This window comes from Cicer arietinum, chromosome 4, assembly GCF_000331145.2.
Source record: "Cicer arietinum cultivar CDC Frontier isolate Library 1 chromosome 4, Cicar.CDCFrontier_v2.0, whole genome shotgun sequence".
In the NCBI taxonomy this organism is placed as follows: domain Eukaryota; kingdom Viridiplantae; phylum Streptophyta; class Magnoliopsida; order Fabales; family Fabaceae; genus Cicer; species Cicer arietinum.
This window is the reverse complement of record NC_021163.2, coordinates 23538978-23561284: the sequence shown is the minus strand read 5'-3', so window position 1 is coordinate 23561284 and position 22307 is coordinate 23538978. Positions and strand designations below refer to the sequence as shown.

Below are 22307 nucleotides of genomic sequence, written 5' to 3'. Positions count from 1 at the left end.
GAGCTGTCAACAGAGAAATTTTTTGTTGCTGTGGCATATTGAATTCAAAGTTAGCGAAAAAACAAAAACAAAAACTGAGTCTATACCTGGAAAGATGGTCTGAGACATTTTGAGTTAGGAAAACTCCTACCACTGAATCCACAACTGATCCTTTCCATCGAGAAAATCGTCTGTCTCCTGTTGATTATGTTTTATATTACTATATAGGAAATACGTGACCAAAGCCAACTAATGCAATCGAATAAATAAACTTGGATAGAAGGGCTTGCACTATACCTTGCACAAGATGCATCCGTGCAATAAATGAGTCCGCTCGTCCATGGAACACATTACGTTCTTCTTCCCACCATTTGGCCTTGTCTTCATCTGTTCCATCAACCCCATCATGGTTTATATCTAACAGCAAAAGCTTCCACACTCTATCAGTCTCCTCATCAAGGTCAACTTTAGGTCGTGGACGTCGTTTTTTGATGGGATCAAATGAGCCTTGAAATGGAACAAGTGTATTCTGCTCATATAAGACAAGTTCTCTCTCTCCCGTGTTTATGTTTAGCCGTCTAAATTGCTCTGCTAATGCTTCAACATTACGGATAACTTTCCGTACTCTACGAGCAATATCTGCAATGCAAAATTACATTGTATTATTTGTCCTTTGACATCTATATTAAGTTATCGACACACAAATCATGTGTATAGTAGAAATACCTGATGACTTCTCCAGTGCCAGGTGGTGATTTCCCAGCTCAAATTTATCGCACTGTCGCATATCATCTGTTTTAGGACGTGCTGAACTGGAAAGAACACTTTTCTTTCTATTTCGCTTATTTTTTGCACATGATACAGGCATATCTTCAACGAAACTATCAACGCATGTTTGTGGTATTTCTGCATCTCTAATCGTTTGTTGGTCTGAAAAGTCCAGTAGATTTGCAGTATAATTTGGTTCAATACAGTTTCTAACTCTTGTTAGAGAATTATAATCGCATGTTTGAGTCGGGAATTGAGATCTTTCTGTCACCCTTCTCAAAGATAATTTGAACTCATCAAATGTTTGAGTACTATGAATATAATTTTCTGTAGATTCATTTATGATTGGGAATACAGCTGCATTATATCCATAACCATACATCCTGGAGCTGTAGTTTGATGCATAAGGGTGCACTTGAACATAAGGATGCACTAGAGCATATGGATGCACTTGACCAACTTTTGGAGTGAATACTAGTGGTATCCCATTTTTGGTAGTCACAGAAGATGTAATATGAGTGTTAGAAGTTTTCCCCTTTTCAGTTCTCCTTTTCTTCTGGATGTTTGGAAATTGAATCGAGAACTTTGACTTGTATGAGGGCAATCCATTATAGTGTGCCCCAATCAGATTCATGCTGCTGTTATCTGCACATTCAATGGCTCCGGAATGATTTCTCTCGCAACCAACCATTTGTGGGCTTATTGTTGAAACTTGACTGTTACCGACGTTCCCATCCTGAGCAGTTGCAACACTCTTTCTTTTGTTTTTGTTCCTGTCATTTAGATTTTCCCCTGGAAGATTGCTTTTGGGAAGACATGAACTTGGAGTTTGTGTGTTTTCAGATAACGAGATGTCATTATGTAAGATCTCATTCACCGTGATGTTTTGATCACTGGCGAGGCTTTCATTGCATGTATTACATTCATCTCTTCCTTCTTTATCAAAGTTTAAGGACATTCTACACGATAGTATGGTAGATTCAGACCTAATTGGTTCAGTCAATTCACCTGTCATTTCTGTCGGAGTAGAAGTCCTTTTCGATCTCTTCTTTCTCACAGGAGGATTACCTTTTGAAGGATATGTACATGGGGCTTGTGCGGCTTCAGATAATGAGATGTAACTATTTAATGCCTGCATCATCCAAGTGTCTTGATTATAGGCAAGGCCTATATGTGTTTCCTCTACCATACTGCCAATTTGGACATTAAAAATTTCTCTGTTTGCAGAATTTTCATCTTTTGTTCCCATGTCAAAATCTGAGAACCTTCTTTGCATTTCTGTAGATTCTGGCATCATTGCTCCAGTCAGTTCTGTTTGACAAGTAGGAGGCTTGTTCAGTCGTTTTCTTCTCTGATACTTCTTCTCTCCAGTCAGGTTTTCTTTTGGCTTTGCCCCAGGGAGATCGGTTTTTGAAGGGGACAGACTTGGGGTTTGTACGTTATCACAAAATGTCATGTAACTATTTTCTGCTGCCCGCTTCATGAATGTCCCGATATCATAGGTAATGCCTACATCTATTTCCTGCATTACTGTACCAGTTTCTTTGCATGGATGCATAGTTGCATCATTATTTCTGTCAGCAGAACTTTCATCTCTTGCTCCTCTGTCAAAATTTAAGGTCTGTCTACAAGAAGTTTTGGCAGATTCTGCAATCATTTTTCCAGGCAAGTCTCCTGATACTTCTGTAGGAATGGAAGACTTGTTCAATCCTGACTTTTTCACATACTGCCTTTTGGCACTTGTGTTTTCTTTTGGCTTTGTCTCACGGGACTTTCTTTTTGAAGATGTATTTGTGGCTTGTGTAGCTTCTGTTAATGACATGCAACTGTTTGATGCCTCCTTCATGGAAATTTTTACATTGTAAGCAAGGTCTGGAATTGTTCCCTTCGTGACTAAATTTTCTTTGCTCAGATGTACAGTTGCATTATCTTTGACCGTAGAACTCTCTTCCATTCCTCCGTCAAGATTTACGGAACTTTTACAGGGTGGTTTGGCCAATTCGGACATATTTTCTGTAGTCAATTCACCCGTCACTTCTTTTGGAGCAGAAGTCTTGTTCAATGCTTTCCTTCTCGCATATTTCTTCTTGCCAGTTGGGTTTTCTTTTGGCTTTTCCCCAGGGCAGGTGCTCTGTGAAGATGTATCCGGCGCATGTTTATCTTCTGGTACTGACATGGAACTGCTTGACGCATGTTTAACTGAAGTATTTAAATCACATGCAAGGCCAAAGTTTGTTTCTTGTACGACTGCACCATTTTCTTTGCCTAGAAGTGCAGTTGTATTTTCTCTGCCTGCAGAACTCTGGTCTTTTGTTCCTGCGCCAAAACTTAAGGTCCTTCTACATGGCGTTTTGGCTGCTTCAGGTATTTCTTCAGTGAATTCTTCTGTCACTTGTGTTGCAGGAGTAGGAGTTTTGTCCAATCCTTTTCTTCTTACATACTTCCTCTTGCCAGTTGCGTTTTCTTTTGGTTGAGCAGCCTTTGGGGTAGCTGGCTTTGGAGTTTTTTTGGGTTTTCCTTCTTTAATGACCTTAGGGCGGTGCCTTTTTCTCCTTGGCTTTGGTTGCGGTGGTTTATTCGGACCCATACAAAGGCTGCTTCCCTCATCTGGGTTGTGATTCTCCTTGAGTGGTGAAGAAACAGCAGAAAATTCCATGACATGGTGATCACAGAGTTCTTTGTTGGGTGGGATTCCATCCTTGTCAAGCTTTTTGGCAGGGTCATCCTCGGAAGTTCTCTTGCTACAGCAAGCATTCTCAGATGTTTCTGTATTAAAAGTTTAAATAAAATTGAGACTAACAGCAATACGGACCCAGATTCATATACACTATTAAAATTTAAAAGGGAGTTAAAGCCAAAACTTATTGACAAGGAATTTGTGAAGGTTTTATAATTGCAAAACACCATCATGGTCTCAACTCAAGATTTACAATTTTCAGGGGGAAAATGTACCTTAATATGCAAATATATTTGTTTTAAGTGGAAAACTAGTTCTTTCAATGAAATCTTAGAAATTCAAAATTGAATAGACTTGTCCTCAATTCTATACAAAACGGATGATAATGGGCAAAAGTAGTGTGCTTAAGCTTAAGACATGCTATGCAACATGATATCTAATTGACAGCTATCGATTATATCCTTAAGGCTAATATAAATTAAACTGCCAGTACTCATTGTGTTCGTGTGAATTTTCCAGGGGAGAAGTAAAATTGAACACCAGATTTTTTTTTTGACTCCAGATTAAATTAAAATTAGTAACGAGAGTTAAAAATAGTTGCAGCGCTGTACTTACCGTGAGGAACCCTTGAATTGTCACAGATAACTGAAGGAACAAATAGATCATTGAATCTATTATTATTTCCTAGTTGTGTCGCATAAGAAGAACTCGGCAAAGCTACCTCTGTCTGGAACATAGACTCGGCCAAACCTTGGTAACTCCAACACGAAACATTCTCAGAAACTGTCTTGTCACAGATTTTACCATTATCACCAGCAATGTCCGCCACTCTAGCCACGGGTACTGACCCATCACGAACCTTGTTGTTTTTCTCTGACCCATTTGAGAATTCAGAACATGCAACAGCACCATTAGCATGATGATGGGTTTGGTGGTTTTTTTCCGGTACCGGCGTGCAGATCTGAGATGATTTTTGCAAAACGGGCTTAGCCGGGGTTGTAGGGATCCAAGGAATCTCTTCTTGCTGCTCTTTTCTGTCAATTTCCCCAACCTCCATTTTTTACCTCAATTAAAAAAATTGATTTTTTTTAATAAAAAAACAAAAAAAATTGAAATTGGCTTGTTGGGCTATCTCAGAACACTTGCCGGAGTTGAATTTTCCGATAAAGGGATCAACTTTGTTGCATCGGGATTTTTTCACTTATTGAAAGGTGCATTATCAAGGATGAAATGAAACACCTAACAGAGGGGAAAAAAAAAAAGAAAAAAAAAGTAAAAAAAATTAGGAAATAAATATGAATTTAATAAATGAGAAATTGAAGAAGAAAATCAAAGATGCAGTTCTTAGTTGATGCAATAAAATGACATTGAGTTATGAGGGTATGTAATTTAGTAATTACCTTTGCAACGTAACTGGCGACAAACAAAGCTTGTAACGACTACTCTCAGTAATTCGTTATAGGATTTTGAAGAATTTATGCAAATTAAAATAAAAATCTGAAATAGGTGTAAAGTAATAACAAAGTAGAACCAAAATATTTGGTGATTCAGATTTTTCCCTTTGGAATCTCCGCAAAATAGGAGAAATTCAAGGGAAGGGTAGTTACAGAGTCAATGGTAGAGATCTGGGGTAACAGTGAACTCATCCACCGAGTGAGAAACTAGGATAATAGAAACAACACAAAATTCTATACTTTCAGAACTAGGTTAATTCATTTATATAATTCTAGTATTATACTTGAAGCGATCAAACTGAATATATATCTTTATTATCTTTCATATTTATGGTCGACGAAAGTAAGATATTTACACATCTTTGTTTCATTTTGTAAAGCGGCGTATCTACGTGCATGCATGCATGAATTTAATTTATATGCACTGTCAGCGAAATTATTATTGTCTGACTTTCAAAAGTTTAAGTTTGCACTTTTACCTAATGTTTTCAATATTTTAATGAAAGAATACTATTTTCGTTGTTTTATAAATTTTGCTTATGTTTCATTCAATATAGTTAAAAAGTTATGAAAAGTCAACTAAGATATTTCTATTAATAGAATTCTTAAAGTCGAATTTCAAAATATTAAGATAATATATATTCTTTTTAGAATAAATTATAAATAAAGGAATCAACTTTGTTGAATAGGAATTTTTTTACTTATTGAAAAGTGCATTATGAAGAATGAAATGAAACACCTAATAGAGAGAGAAAACAAAAATTAGGAAATAAATATGAATTTGTTAATAAATGAGAAATTGAAGAAGAGAATCAAAGATGAAGTTGTTAGTTGATGCAATAAAATGGCATTGAGTTATGAGGGTATGTAATTTAGTAATTACCTTTGCAACGTAACTGGCAACAAACAAAGCTTGCAACAACAAAGTAGAACCAAAATAAAAATAAAAATCTGAAATAGGTTTAAAGTAATAACAAAGTAGAACCAAAATATTGGGTGATTCAGATTTTTCCTTTTGGAACCTCCGCAAAATAGGAGAAATAGGAGAAATTTAAGGGTAGGGTAGTTACAAATTTTAAAATTTTAATTGATAAATAAAAAGTATAATATTATATATATATATATATATATATATATATATAAGAATTTTAAATTATAAATTTATGAAAATATATTAGAAATCATATATAAAATTTTAGTTTATATTTTTTATAATTAAAAATTAGTTAGAATTTAGTTTGAAAATTTTATTTTATTTTATAATTATAGTAGTTGTTTTTGTAATATTTTTATAAATTATTTCCTTGGGTTTTTTTTTATAATAGAAAAATTGAATATAATTTGATCTACAAAAATTTATTAAAGATTTTGGAGGCCATGTTCTAATCTTAAAAATAAAGTCTACTAAAAAAAAAAAATTCTAATAATTAAAAAAATTGATAAAATAAATTTTATCCATATACATATGTCAAATGCAATGATGATATACAAATACTAATCTATAAGATACAATCTACATAATGCACGCTATTTTATTAGATTAATTCATGTACCAAGAAGCATAGATAATATCACACATTCACATATTAGACTCAAACATATAACTTGACAACGATAATCCAACAACCACAATTCAATTTATAAAAACAATTCTACTTATAAAATACACCGATGATATTTATGTCATGTCTAGTTGAAAGTCATCATATATATTTATATAATTTGTTTTCACAACTTTGGCACAATTAATAATTATTCATTTTTCAATTTTTTAACATAAATATTTTTTTTTTACAAAATTAACTACCTCTCTCCGTTAATTCAAATCATATGTAAAGTTTTCCTCTAAAGTAGATGTAGATTACAATTTTATATTTAATTTTGAGAAACCTTTTTATGATCATCCCTGAATATAGAGAATATGAAGAATAATGTCTAATTCGATTAGAAGAGTAATTTTAGAATTGGATAAGATAAAAGAAATATCTATGTAATTAGAAGAATAAATTTAAAATTATACAAGATAAAAGAAATATCTTATACAAGAAAAGTAATTTTAGAATTTGAATACATGACCTACAAATATAAATTTATTTTTGGATCATCCATGTGATTTGCACGTTTCCTCTATACAATATATCAAATAAATTAATTTTTTGAAAAAATTATAACTCAAATGTCTGTTACAAATAAAATAAAATATTAGAATTTAAAAATTCAATTTTAAATTAATACAACGATTTATATTCTTTATAGAGTAAATTATAAATAAAAATTGATTATATTATATATATAAAAATATTTGATTATATATTTAATCTATAAATATTAATAAAAAAATTAAATTAATTGTTTAAGTTACCATTCATAATTAATTATTTTATTTTAAAATGAGTGTCTTTTAAGCTTGTTATATATATATATTAAAGAATACAATATATATTAATTATTTCATCAAATTATTCTTATTAATTATAGATGCATTTTCACAATTATAAATATAAAATTGAATTAATAATTTAAAAGTAATATATATATATATATAATAATTGAATGATAAAAAATAATTTAAAATAATATTTATTTTAAAATAATTTTATTTTGTTTAAATTAAGCTCATTGTGAAAGGAATTAGTAATTAATTGAGTCATTGAAAATATAGAAAATTAAGTTAAACAATTAACTATAGTCAAATATCCAGTACTCCAACTCTTATTTTTTTTCTCTTTATTTTTGTCACTTAAAAAGGGTGAACTTGAGTTTTTTTTTTCTTTCTCAAAACACCTTTATGATATTTTTTATTCCTCTTTTGTATTAAATAAATAGTTTTATATAATTTTTTTTTCTTTTAATTTCTCATGATCTTATCATCAACATTTTGTATTGTATTGTTCAACTATCCGTCTTTTTACGGCGTTTGTTTTAAAAACATTGATAAATCAGTTTTGATCATCAATGCGATCAATCAATTACATATTTATCACATATTCATTATTTTTAATTTTAAGGATATTAAATTTGTGTTGTTTTAACATAATCTATTACTTCGAATTATGAGTATATCTTTTGTCAAAAAAATTTACTATCATTAAGTAAGAGAATAGTGTTAAAATTTATTTATATTTAATTTAGAAAATCTGTTAATATTATTGATATTTCATTTTAGATAGAATATGTCAATTTTTTTTTGTTATGAAATTATATGTCAATTCAATTTAAACTTAAATTTATTTTTAGTCCATGAGATACGAGTCATTTTGATTTTAGTTATGTAATTTTTTTTTAAATTTATATCTTTACAATTTCAAATAAGTTTTTAAAAAATCCTTATCAATGTTTTCTTTAATAAAAATATGAAGTGACAAATTTTTGCATGTGCCGAGTGTATCAATGATGCTGACTGTTTGTTTTTTACTATTAAAAAATTAAATAACAATCCATTTAATCATCTAACCAAAAACATTTTTAAGCTTTCAATTTATAAATAAAAACAAAATACATAAGTTCAACCAAAAATCAGAAATGGATCATCTTTTGCAATCAAAAAATCTAAAAAACAAACAAATTTCTTCAAAGTAGAACAATCTCCATCTTTCAACAAATACTTTATTAAAATAATAAATAAAACAAATATTTCCTTATAAAATAAATAAATCCACATGTTCATCTTCAACAAACTGGGTTTTCTTACTATAACAACAATAGATTAAGCCTTCAAAACATATTGACTAATAGGATTGATTTCCTGTTAAACGATGTATATTATTTTTACTAAAACTAAACCACAAACAATTAATTGGGTTTTAAACAAACTATTTCTTAGTTTTATTTAAGCTCCTGCAGCTATTAGAGTCGATGGCATTCAAACATGTAGCAAATCGAGCAACAACATAACATAGAAAAGAAGCAAAATGGTAAAAATAGATGCTATGAGCCTTTCAAACTAACCGGATGATAATTGTTCGACTGCGCTACATTAAATATCAGAAGATCGAAGAAAGCAATGACCAAGAGAAAGCATATCTGGGTTTTTTTCTTCTATGGAAATTTATTGATTTAATAAATTGTTATTTAATTTTGAATAATAAAAGAATGCACGATCAGCATGATACTACAGCCAACATGTGCTAAATTAGCAAAAAATTGCCGTCTCAGCGTTTTTTTTATTAAAAATAAATAAATAAATATTTTTTCAAAACTTATTTAAAATTACAGGAGTATAAATCAAAAAAATAAAATTAAAGAACTAAAATTAAAATAATTCATATTTACAGATACCAAAAACATATTTAAATCTTCAATTTAACTCATAAACATTATATTTATTTTAAAGAACATATCATATTTTCTCTCTATTCCTGACAATTTTCCTCCTCGATAACAAATTAATCACATATATTCATTTTTAAAAAAAAATTCTCTCTCTCTCTCTCTCCTTCGTGCTCTTAAATACATAAACAATAATATTAACTTCTTAAATATAAAACTACATATAAATTTATAAAATCACATGTGTCATATGAAAGTTGATAAAACTATTCTAAATTGAATAATTTATTTTACAAAGTAAAATAAATGATATCGTAAGTCAATAAAATAATAACTAATTTATATTTTAAATACATGCATAATAAATCAATGGTGGTTAAAATGTCAACTATTATAACTTATCATGATAACAAATGATATTTTATGTCAACTATTGATTAAGAGGAGTTAAGTCTCATGAAAATTTATAGAAGAAACTGATCAAATAAAAAGAGTTTTACATTATATATATATATATATATATATTTATATATAGAAGGAGCATATCATCTATTTTAAATATATATTTGGTTTTTGTAATTATATATTTTTATTTTATTTTGGTCATCGTAAGTTTTTTTTTGTTTGGTTTACATCTTTGCAAATATTGTTTCATTTTAAAATAATCATTTGATCCAACTTTCGTTACAAAAACAATAAGATTGTTAAACCTAAATATAATTAAAATATAACTTCATTTAACATAAACAACCTTCAATATAATTAAATTATAATATTTTTTAACTTAAAATTAATCGCAAATGTTTCATTCTTCTTTTCTAAAAATATTTAAAATTAACAATATCAAATAGTTTCTTTTAAAATTGTTGGTTCAAGTTTAGAATATCAGGATTTACAGGTCAATTGCAAGATAACAATATGTATTATATTATCAAAGATAACGAAGATATTAAGATAATATCAGTGAATTTCTTTTGAAATTGTTGATTCAACATTTTTTTTTTTTATAGTTTTTGCCTTCTATAATAACCGTTTCATGGTCAATCCCGCTTTGGGATTTATAGGTTTACCAAAATTTTCAAATTCAATCGGTTGATAACACAAACAATAGGTTCATAATTATTCCAAATGCTAGCTTCAATTTCACTTTTTCCATCCATCGACGCAAAGAAGATTGAAGTGAATCAATCGAAAGAATAAACAAAAATTTGTAATTTTGTACTAATATTGTATTTGGAACTCTAACCATAATTTTACGTATGAGTGTTGTTTTTTAGGGAAGAATAATAAAACATTTGGGGAAAGAAGAATGAAATATTTCAGGTTAATTTTAAGTTTTTTCTAGAGAAGAAGAATAAAACATTTGAGGTTAATTTTAGATTAAAAAATATTATAATTTAATTATATTGAGAGTTTGGATTTAAATTTAAAAAATTATATTTTAATTATATTTAGGTTTAACTATGTTTTTTAATCGAAGTTGGATGAAAAAACTATTTTAAAATAAAACTATATTGACACGATGTAAACAAACAAAAAAACTTACGACAACCTAAATAAAAAAAATTATAATTATAAGGACAAATATATCATTTATTCTTTTATTTCGTTTCTATCTGAAATTTCAATCTTTAAAATAATTTATGTACCCTTTGTTATATTTTTTGAATCTTCATTAATCATAATTTTTGTATCATTATATTATTTTCTTGATATTAATAACACCAATTAATGATTTATGGATATATTTTATAAAAAAATTGAAATAAGACTCTCTTTGAATTCTGTTCCCAAAACCAATTAGCACAGCAACCGTTTCCAATGGAATGGAGGTTGAAAAATGGAAGATCAGTTGACGAGAAAGATGTAGATAAGGACATCCTTGAATATTTGATTGGTAATTTCCCATGGAAACCACCATCCTACTCCAACCACAACGAAACCACATGCCACCGTTAAATCGTTAACAAGTGCTTATGTGTCACCTACATGTTAAAAGAAAATAATATAATGATAGTTTATTTAAAATGAGTAATCTATTTGAATATTTTACATAAATTAAAAAACTATATAAATAAAATAATATATTTATTAGATTATATTAATTAACGTTCACGATTATAACATTGCATTAATAAAGCACTCAGAAAAAATTAATATTACATTCATTTCTCTTTAAATAAATGAGTTACCCAAACAACTTTTGTCGAAAGCTTTTATGGTTACAAATTTAGACTTATTCTATGATTTCACAATATACTCTTCAAAGAATGACAATAGTTAGTATGAATCACTTTAATATGAGTTCATTGTACAGCACAATTATTAACACTATTAGACTAATTTATGTTTCACGCTCTTATGTTGTACTAGTACCTTCTACATCATAGTTCTTATCTTTGCCATCTCACCATCTTCTTCAATTAGAGTGAATGATAACGTGAACTGTTTTTAACCAAACATCACCAAGAAACAAATTTTAATTTATTCTAATTTCACCATATACTCTTCAAATAGGAAAACAGTTAATATGAATCACTATAATTCGTGGTTCATTGTACACCTCAATTATTGACCATTAGATCAATTTATGTATCACTTTTATTTTGTATATTGTCCTTTTTACGTAGTAGGAAGTTAAAAATTTATAAGATTTACCTCTAAAATGAACAATTTACTTTAGATAATAAATTATGTAATGTTAATTATTGATTATCAAATCAATAGTTGTTATTTTGTGCATATCTAATCATAGGTATTTATAATATTATCAATTGACTAAACGACTATATAATTTCTCACTTTAGAACTAAATCCAAGTATATATACCTAAATCACAGAAATAATATTTTTTTCTACATCACTCTGTATTTTGTGGGTGATTGAAGATCGAAAGTATTGAGATTGAACATATTCCTCAATTAATAAAAAAGGGAACCATGTTAAATGGAGAGAAATGTTGAGAATGATAAATGACACTAACTTTCACATATTTAATTTTGTCATTAATTTTCCATTAAAAAGTGGGAGGAGGAGATTTGTTCACATTATTTCTTAATTTTTTCTTTAATGGGAGATAATATTCTCCAATATAAATACAAAAAATTATCTATTATATCATATATTTACTACTAGTTTGTGTTGAGGAGTTTGAAGGAGTACGAGAGCAACAATAAATTAAATATTTTGAGATGCCACCACATCTCCACTTAAAATCTTAAGAAAATGAATATATTAGTTATTATCTTATATGTCACATTTAGTACATTCATAGTTGAGACTTAACCCCCTCACACTTGAAACCAACAATATCTCCATCAAGTGTGAGTCTGCCACATCCTAAACTTGTATTGTCGTTATTATCAACAGGCATATCCTAAACTTGCACCGCCGTTATTACCCACGAGACATGCCTTCTGACTACACCTCTAAGAATACTTTCAATACAAGGATACAATACCAGAATCCACTATCATTTACCCACCAAGCCAAATCAAGGCTCTAATACTATTTGTTGATGAGTCTAGGAGAACGCAATATCAGCAACAAGTCAAATGTTCAAGGACCACAATTTTGACACTACATCTCTACTCAAAATCTTAAGAAAATGAGTATATGAGTTACTTCTCGTATATAACCAACATTTAAGTCATTCATAGTAGATGCGAGACTTAACCATCACATGTGGTACTGATACCAATGAAGATTTAAAGTTTCAACATCAACATTAACATATAATAAACTATAATAAACTGTTGAAATTCATTTCAAAACGCTCAAATTGTAAAAACAAATTAGAAGTCTTGAAACAACTCTTTTTTTTAAGAACAAAACATGTTGAGTTTTCTAAAACAAATTTAAAAGTTAAACATCTTCTTTTGTAATAGTTGTATCTGTTAGATTTAGTTTATATTATAAGTTGCAAATTAGTTAGATTAGTTGCAATAGTCACTTCGGGATCTATATATAAATAACATCTCACATTTATCTATATAATTTTATTTCTATTTTTCTCTCTACCATGCTTAATATCAATATTTTGCATATTCTATTAGTATCTTTGTCGAGTGAAGACAAGTTCCTTAGCAGACAAAATGTTGTATCATTGTTAAGAAGTTGTTGTGTATAAATTGAGTGACAACTAGGAGATACCTCACAAGAATAATATTCATTGAATAGTTGAAAAACCTTTTGAGAGTTAGAATGAATTGGACATAACTATCACATTAATATAATAAATCTACTTTTGCTATTGCTTTTATCTTTGTTACATTTGATTTAGTTCAAACATGTTTTATCTAAATTAGTTTTGTCAATATTTCAAAATATTTTTTGTACAAACTAAGTGTTCAACACTTAAACATTTTTAAAAGAATTTTTGAGAATTTTTTAACTACAACTCAACTCTTTCTTTTTTATTTTTATTTTTCTCAGTTTCAACATTTACATGTTTTAAGTGTTTGACTTGAAATGTATACCTAGCATGAAATATCTCTTTATTGAAAATAACTTGTTGACAAGTGAAAGTAAGAGCAAGTCAAAAACTCTTCAAACAAACTCCAACTCTCTTCACTATATCTTTGGATAATCATTTACTGAGTTTGTCTTTATTCATCTCAAACAAGTGTTGAGAAGTTTCAAGATCCCAAAAACTTTTATCATCCACATCATTTGTAAAGTTTATTTTTTTATGCCAGATTGAATGTGTTTGTAAAAATCATTTCAATGCTCAAAGGTGATTGTAAAAATTATTTCTAGGTTGAAAGGTGAAGATTGTATTCGATCAAGGTGTGATCAACATAAAAGGTGTGAATAAGAACATTCTTGGTTCTGAAGCACATAGTGAAAATCTCATAGTTGTGAAGACTGAACTAGCCTAAGTTGGGTGAAGTATTATACTTTGTGTGTGTGATATTTCTATCTCTTATCTTTAATTATTTGCACACACAAATTATTGAGACAAAATCCCAAATTAATATTTTGATGATAATTAAACAAAAAGTAAATTAAGACTTCTCATTATGATTCTAAGTGTTTTGATATTTAACACGTGTATTTAAGTGTGTTAAAATAAGACATGTACCAAGCATTACAAAGCAAATCGTATTAAAATCAAGAAAGCAAAAATCAGCAAAATGAAGAACGTTCATGACAGATTTTTGGAAAACGAAGAACGTTCTCCACATCTATCATAAATAAGAATGATCAGATTTCTATGTAAAAGATTAGATCCAGAAAGTGCTATTCATTCCATATCTTCATTATGAATATAAAAGGATCAATCTAAGCAAGAATCATTCCAGAATTCGAGGACTCAACACCTTGTTTCATAAAAAGCATAAAGCAATATCATTCTCCAAGTTAAGAAAATGCAAGTACAATTAACAAGCTGTAAAAGACGCTGCTGTTATACCTTCAAATAGACATGCACATGTGACTTAAAGATAGTAATCATTTCAGACAACTGACAGGATCACAAATACAAGTCAGCTCATCTCAAACCAATTCGAAGAACATTCTTGGATCTCAAGAATATTCCTGGTTTCAGCATGAACAATCCTATTTTATGGCTGATCTTATCCATTCACTTACTCGTGATAGCTGGCCTCCTTCCAATGGTTAAATGAAGTGTCATAAGCTATCTTAAAGCCTATAAATAAAGATTCACAATGAAGAACAAATCAGAACAAAAAGTGCCAAGCAAAACATCACTCATTCAATCACACTCGAGCTTCTCAAATCATTCTAAGTTCCATTTCCATTTCTTAGTGTGATATTAGAATCAGTGATTACTGAGTTCTAATATATAGAATCTATTTCTCAAACAAGAATTGAGCAATATCGAGATTCTAACATTATCAAAATCATTACTTTGTAACTCAAGGTTATACTTATTAACATAGCTTGAGTAGTTGAAATCCTTTTATGATTAAAAGGTAATTTGTAAAAATTTTTATGAAATAGTGTAAGGTAACATGTGGAAATCCTTTCTAGGTAGAAAGGTAGAACCTTGTAATAGATCAAGACTGATATGTGGAAACAGTGTGAAAAAACCAAAAACTATCTTGCTTTGAAGCACTTAGTGGAAAATCTCACATTTGTGAGGACTTGACGTAACTCGTGTTGAGTGAACCAAGATATATGCTTGTGTGACCTGTATATCCTTATCTCTATTTATTATTTGTCTTACATTCAATTTTTATATTGATAAATTGATATTGCTATTTTCCACTAACCAAGAACGTCTTCGTTTATAACCAAAATCAATCTTGAGTTAAGACTTTCAATTTTTTAATAGGAATTATTATAAGGGTCAATTATAATTCAAACTCCTTTCCTTATAATTGACATTGTTACTTCAATTGGCATCAGATCCAGTCTCTAAGGAATAAACAACCAAAAAGTGATAGAGCAAAATATTCAAGAATATAATGTCGAAATCTAAATACATTGCTGAAGGAGGGTTATCAAACAGACCACCATACTTTGATGGCTCATATTATTATTTCTGGAAAAGCAAAATGCAATTGTTCTTAAAATCACAAGACACTGGTATGTGGCGAATCATCACAAATGGAGACTTCATACCAAGAGTATATCAAACCGATGCAATATTTGCTTAAAAGAAAGAAGCATATTGGACAACAGATGAAAAATCTAAGGTACTTCTAAACTCAAAAGCTCAATTATTTTTTATCATGTGCTTTAAGTAGAGAAGAAAGTGAAAGAGTAGATGAATGTGATACTGCAAAAAAAGTATGAGATACACTGCAAACTCACCATGAATGAATAAGCCATGTTAAAGAAACAAGAATTGACACTGGCATTCGAAAGTTCGAGTTATTTGAAATAAATGAAGGAGAATCAATCAATAAGATGTACTCAAGATTCACAACCATAGTGAACGAAATGCGTTCTCTTGGCAAAACTTATTCAATACAAGACAGGGTAAGAAAGATCATGAGATGTCTTCCAATTATGTGGAGACCAATGGTGGCAGCCATAAGTCAAGCCAAAAATCTTGAGGTACTAGGCTTGGAAGAAGTTATTGGGACTCTAAGGGCACATGAAATATTATTGCAGGAAGATAAACCTATAAAAAAAGACAAAATAATAGTTTTGAAAGTATTCAACAAACAAATGAGAAAAGTGATCCAGAAGACAACCAAGGAGATGTTGATGAAGAGATCGCTCTCTCCTCACAAGAAAGATACAAAGAATGATGAGGAGAAGAAATCAGATTAAAAAGGGATCTCCAGATAAAAAGGACTTCAAAACTGAAGTGGATAAAAGTAAAATCACTTGTTTCAGATGCAACAAATAATGACATTATAAAACTGAATGTCCATTAAACAAAAGAGTACCAAAGAAATTCCCTTTCAAGAAGAAGTCCATGATGGCAACCTAGGATGATTCTGATGAATCAGAAGCAGATGGACCTGAAGAAGCCAACCTATGTCTAATAACAAACACTGAAGATATAGATGTAACAAATTCTAACCATGTCTTTTGTGTGAACATATGAAAAAATAATTTGATAATTTGCTAAATGATTCAAACTTTCTTATTCAAAAGTGTAGTACTTTTAAAGAAAAATTTCACAAAGAAAAAGAAGAGAAAGAAAAAACTCAGGATATAAATGATAAGCTTAAAGAGATCATAAAAGATTTGAAAGAATCTCAAGAAAAAGATTTTGAAACTGAAAGTTCAAAAAGTCAAGAACGATCTTCACTTCAAAAGGAGAACGTTCTCCTTAAAACTGAAGTTGAAATTCTCAAAAATGATTTGTCAAATTTTATTAAAGCTACTGAAACTTTTCAAAGAATCATGGAATCTCAAGTTGGAATATTTGATAAAGTTGGTCTTGGTTTTGATAAAACTCAAAAAACCAAAATGTATGAAAACGTTTTTGTTCTTGAAAGGAAAGAGGAAAAATGCAAGATTAAATGCGTATAATGAAACAAAATTGGACATCTGAAATTTGCATGTTATTTTAAAAAAAGAGATGAAAAAATAAGAACAAAAAGATCTTCAGAAAAGAAGAATATTTTGGAACAAAACAAAATTTTCTCAAAAACTGGAAAAAGGAGAACGTTCTCTAGTAAATATAGTAAAAGTAGAACGTTCTGGAGCTTTACCAAAACCAATTACAACTCAACTGACTAAATTTCTATCAAAACAACCTACTAGATATTCCTCCTGGTCCAAGAATGGTCACTATGAGATAACATATAACATTAAAAAGGAATAAGATTTTAACACTAACACTCTAGGATCCAAAACTAAGTGGGTACCTAAAGTTAATGGAACAAATCATGGAGGATGGTTTTCAAGATATCAAGAAAAGGCCATGGTTCTTGGACAGTGGTTGTTCAAGACATATGACAGGTGATAAGGATTGCTTCATGTCATTCATCAAAAAGGATGGAGAATCCGTAACATTTGGCAACAATGATCAAGCAAAAATCAGAGGCAAATGAATCATATGCCAAAATCAATGATGTTCGGTATGTTGAAGGATTGAAACATAACCTTATCAGCATTAGTCAACTCTGTAATAATAGCTTTGAAGTTATTTTCAAACCAAACATATGTGAAGTGAGAATGACAAATTCTGGTGAAATTATATTTTCTGTATCCAGAAAGAAAAACCTTTATATTTTATACATTGAAGAACTACCAGTTGAACTAGAAATATTCAACGAGTGCCGCATTGTTTTAACACTGTCATGGAAAACATTGGAATGAATATCTTGATATAGATTGATCTCTTTGTCCAAATGTGTTCCAACTAAAGGCCAAGATTCTTTCATCCATCCTAATAATGCTGCAACTGTGCGATAATCACAATTTCCACCAGACACAACATCTACTATGTCATCGTGATATACTGATGAATAAAAGTAAGAAAATATATCTTAGACTATTGCTTTGTAGATTCTTGAGATGATTGCTTTGCAAAATACTAAGATGGTTGCTTTGCAGAACCCTGAAATGGTTGCTTTGGAGATCCTTGAGAAGCATCGACATACTCCCAATATGAATGATCACGAGGAGCATCAAATTCTTTTTTTCTTTTTTAGTAACTCCCTTGGTTTTCACTTTATTAGATGGTGGACGCATTGTTGTTGTATGTGAAAATACAAGTTCACGCACCTTTATCCTGAATATCCTTTGACCAACAATATCTTGTGTCTTCATTTATACTTTCATTGCCTCCCACTCTTCTAAAAATTCATATTGTGATAAAGATTATTCGTTCTCCAATTTATGCTCCATCCTTAATTTTCTCCAAAAAATATGAATGTTATCTAAAGGGATGAGAGTACCAAATATTTGCAAAGTTGCCAACTCATCAGGATATGATAATCCATGAGTTCTTTTAATTGTGCAATCACATGTTGTTTTGTCAGTACCACCATCTTTATCCTCTTGAATTATTTATCAATTTTTTAAAAACATTTCTTTGATACAAAGTGATGCAATCTTTGATAAAATGGTGAATTATACCCACACTCAATATATACAATGGTTTTTATGAAAAAACACTTTTGATGTTACACATTTGGTTTTTCAACATCATATTCACAACATCCGAACTTTTACACAATACAAATAAATTAAATAACACAAATTAAAACAAATCACATATATTACTCAATCATATTTATAAAATAAATCATAATTTAAAAGTACCTGTTGATTGTTGTATTCCCTAAATGCATCATTGTATTGGTCCAACCCGGACAAATCTTTCTTTGTAAGGTGTGAACTGTGAATCTTTAGCATAATCAACAAAAGGATAACATCGACACGCACTAGTTCAAAGTGTTACAAGTGATGATCATACTCCTCCACACTAGTCAGATATACAATTTTTTTTCAAAAATTCATTACATCATCTTGTCTATCATTTTTCACATTATGTTTGCATTTTGCTCCAATTTTTTTTTCAATATAAAAATGACATAGCAAATTAATTGAAGTAGGAAATACGACACCAATAACATTCATCATGACATGATCTCTATCGCTCACAATAAATTTAGAAATTAAATTCCTAGAGATGAATAGTTGTGTTACCTTTTCAAATGCCTATATGAAGTTTTCTTGTCGCTCTTGTTCCAAGTAAGCAAATGCAACAGAAAATATCAATCCAGTAGATGTTACACCGACAATTTTAAGCAATGGTAGCCGATATCTATTTGTTTTGTATGTGCTATCACATATCAAAACAAAATCAAACATGTTCAACAACTTTATACAATTAGAATTCGTCTAAAATATGTCTCTCAGAACATCTGAATCCTCCTGTCTTCTTGTCTAATGTACATATTTTTTTTATTAACTTCAATAGATGTCGCACTTCTATGTACAAACCTCTCAAAGATGATCGATAAGTATTTCTTGCTTCATATATTTGAGTGAAAAATGTGAGATTATCTTTATTTCTCTCTTTCAAAGCATTCAAAATGAATCTTGATGCAAACTTATACTTTGTCAGGTGATTAATAAATTTTCTCTCATATCTTCATTTAAATGTCTCAATTATGAATGACCGTCTAAAGTATCTGCTAAATCGTGATTGTATGTTTTACTGTTGATTTTGATTTATATCTTCTACCTTTTTCGTATCCTAAAATTAATTTGTCTTTTCTTCTTCCTCTCATTTCGGTAGTTGTATCAGATCTAATGGTAGCAATTATTATTCCATTTTACCTTCAAATAGTTTTTGCCTATTTGAATACAACTTCTCAAGAGAAAAAATATATACAAAATATATTTCAAATAAATCATCAATATATATGTATACGTTAAAAAACAAAACTTAAAATATCAATTACCATTAGGATTACCCGATCAGTCATGAAATTATTTATAGAGTCTACGGTCGGTGTAGCGGGAACTTCACCCTTAACTCTATTCATACTAGACTTGAAAAAATATCTTAAATTTAATTCATATTTTTATTTGAAATACAATACTTAAAATAAAATTATATTACATTCGAAACTTTCAGTAAAATTGAAAATTTTCGAAATGTATAATTACATTTCAGAACTTTGATTTTAAAACTTTCAAAAATTTCCTTATTGTGAAAATTTAAAAATTCTAAAAATATCTATTTTGAAATTTTTGTTAAAGGTGAAAGGTTCGAAAACTTTTTTACATTTTCAAAATTTCAGATTAAATATTTTATTTGAAAACTAACTATGTATTTAGAAAATTTGATAATCAAGGAAAGTTTTGAAAATTGTGAAAAAGTGTTGTTAAATTTTTGAATCTATGAGAGTATGAGAGTAAAAAGTGATATGTATATATACTAAAGTTAGAGCTAATATTAGCCAATAGAGTTCTAGAGACCGGATAATGTTTTGGTAAATGATTAGATTCACTTGTGATGGTCTAAGACAATATTCATAGTACTTTTTGTCGTGTTCTGTTGCAATATTGTTTTCCTATGCAATCTGACTTTGATAGCATTTCTTTTGTTCAATATATCTATCAATTTGGTGCAACATGATTAATAATAACACTACATTATAAAACTAAAACTCTCTAACACTCAGATAAAATAATAATTGTTACTAACTCGCCTATTATCTATTACTCATAAGTATTAAAGGTTGACACATTGTACACAAAAATCATGTTCACGTATAAGTATGAGTAAAATTGCATTTAATAATTTTAAGCTCTTATTGATTATGATACGAATAACATGCACATTGATTTGAAACTTAAATGAAATTGAAAAATATAAATAGACAGAAATTGATTTTCCATATTGTCACGCCTTTTCGTTTGGTCGTTCTTAAAAAATAAAGATAATTGATTTTTTATATTGTCATGCCTTTTCGTTTTGGCGTTTCAAATAGATAAGGATTGAAAACGCAACCCATAACCGGTTAGATTCATGTGCTAATTTACTAACTATATAGCACACACATCAAAGTCAGTGTCCAAACTAAAGACACATCAATCTTCATGTGTTAATTTTTTGACTACATAGCAGACGTGTTAGAGTCAGTGTTCAAACTGAAGACACTTCAATCTTCATGCGTTAATTTCCTAATTACATAACACACATGTCAGAGTCAGTCCAAACTAAAGACATCTCAATCATTTATGCTCTTATTTCTGTATTTTTTTCTTTATCTCAACGGATAATTTGTTATTATTGTCTAAAACTTGCTGACTTTGAAGAGGGTTTAACTTATGGCTTTTAGTGTATCGAATTTTTTTCTCATTTTCATTCATAATCGTATTAGGAAAAAAAAAAGGATTAAAGTGTAGATAATTAGTAAAAAAATTAGTTGCAACTCAAACATTAGTTAAGAGCCGTTGACAAGTACGACTTATATGCTTTATTGTAAGCACTCATGATTGCTTTATATGTTAGTGTTTCTAAAATAATATTTATATTTAAATATGTTGAAAACTTTTTTTTCAAGATAAAATAGTAGTATTAATAAATGATATATTTGAAGAAAAAAAATAGATACATATAATAAATTAAAAGTGTGTATTCATAGACAATTTTCTTTTCCAAAAAATGCTTATAAATAGAAACATTAGCTAATAATTTATAAACTCTATAAATAGAGCATGATGAATTCATTTTACCCCATATACTTTTCATCTAATTCAATATGTCAATGTGAATTCTCAAATCATAAGACGTTGAATACAAGTTTTCCATAGTCCACTAAACTAGTCCCTTGGAATTGATCATGTTCTTCTAGTTTAAAACATGATGAAGTTATAAAAGACAAAGGTAGAGAGCTTTGAATAGAAGGAACATCCTGGCATCAACCCCATTTTTTCCGACTCCGTCATTCATTTGGAGAGTATACATCCGCTCAAAATTTGTCCAAAAGTAAACATCTAGACCAAATTTGTGAAGCAAACTTCCTGACTGTGTTTCTGAATTCATAGTTATATACTTACAGATATTTATCATTAGAGATATTTGTTTTTTATTTATCATAGTTCTGAATTATACTAATGAATGATTGGGATATTCTGATAATATAAAACTATTAACAATGACAAGACTATTAAACTCTCTAACGTTCAGCTTTTGTGTGTCAGGTTCACAGCAAAACCACCACACACACACACACACACACACACACACACACACACACACATATATA

General features: G+C 29.3%; 1 protein-coding gene across 1 annotated transcript in view; it reads right to left on the bottom strand.

The window, feature by feature from the left end:
• LOC101491238 (uncharacterized) overlaps positions 1-5179 on the bottom strand; it is an 11369-nt gene extending 6190 nt beyond the window's left edge. The window contains exons 1-5 of the mRNA XM_012714912.3: positions 4825-5179; positions 4040-4663; positions 706-3513; positions 277-618; positions 5-177 (exon numbers count right to left, since the gene is read on the bottom strand). Of these exons, the coding sequence (XP_012570366.1) occupies positions 5-177; positions 277-618; positions 706-3513; positions 4040-4481 (3765 nt within the window). The 5' untranslated portion in view covers positions 4482-4663; positions 4825-5179. The remainder of the gene's footprint in view (positions 1-4; positions 178-276; positions 619-705; positions 3514-4039; positions 4664-4824) is intronic.
• Between the last annotated feature and the right edge of the window lie 17128 nt (positions 5180-22307).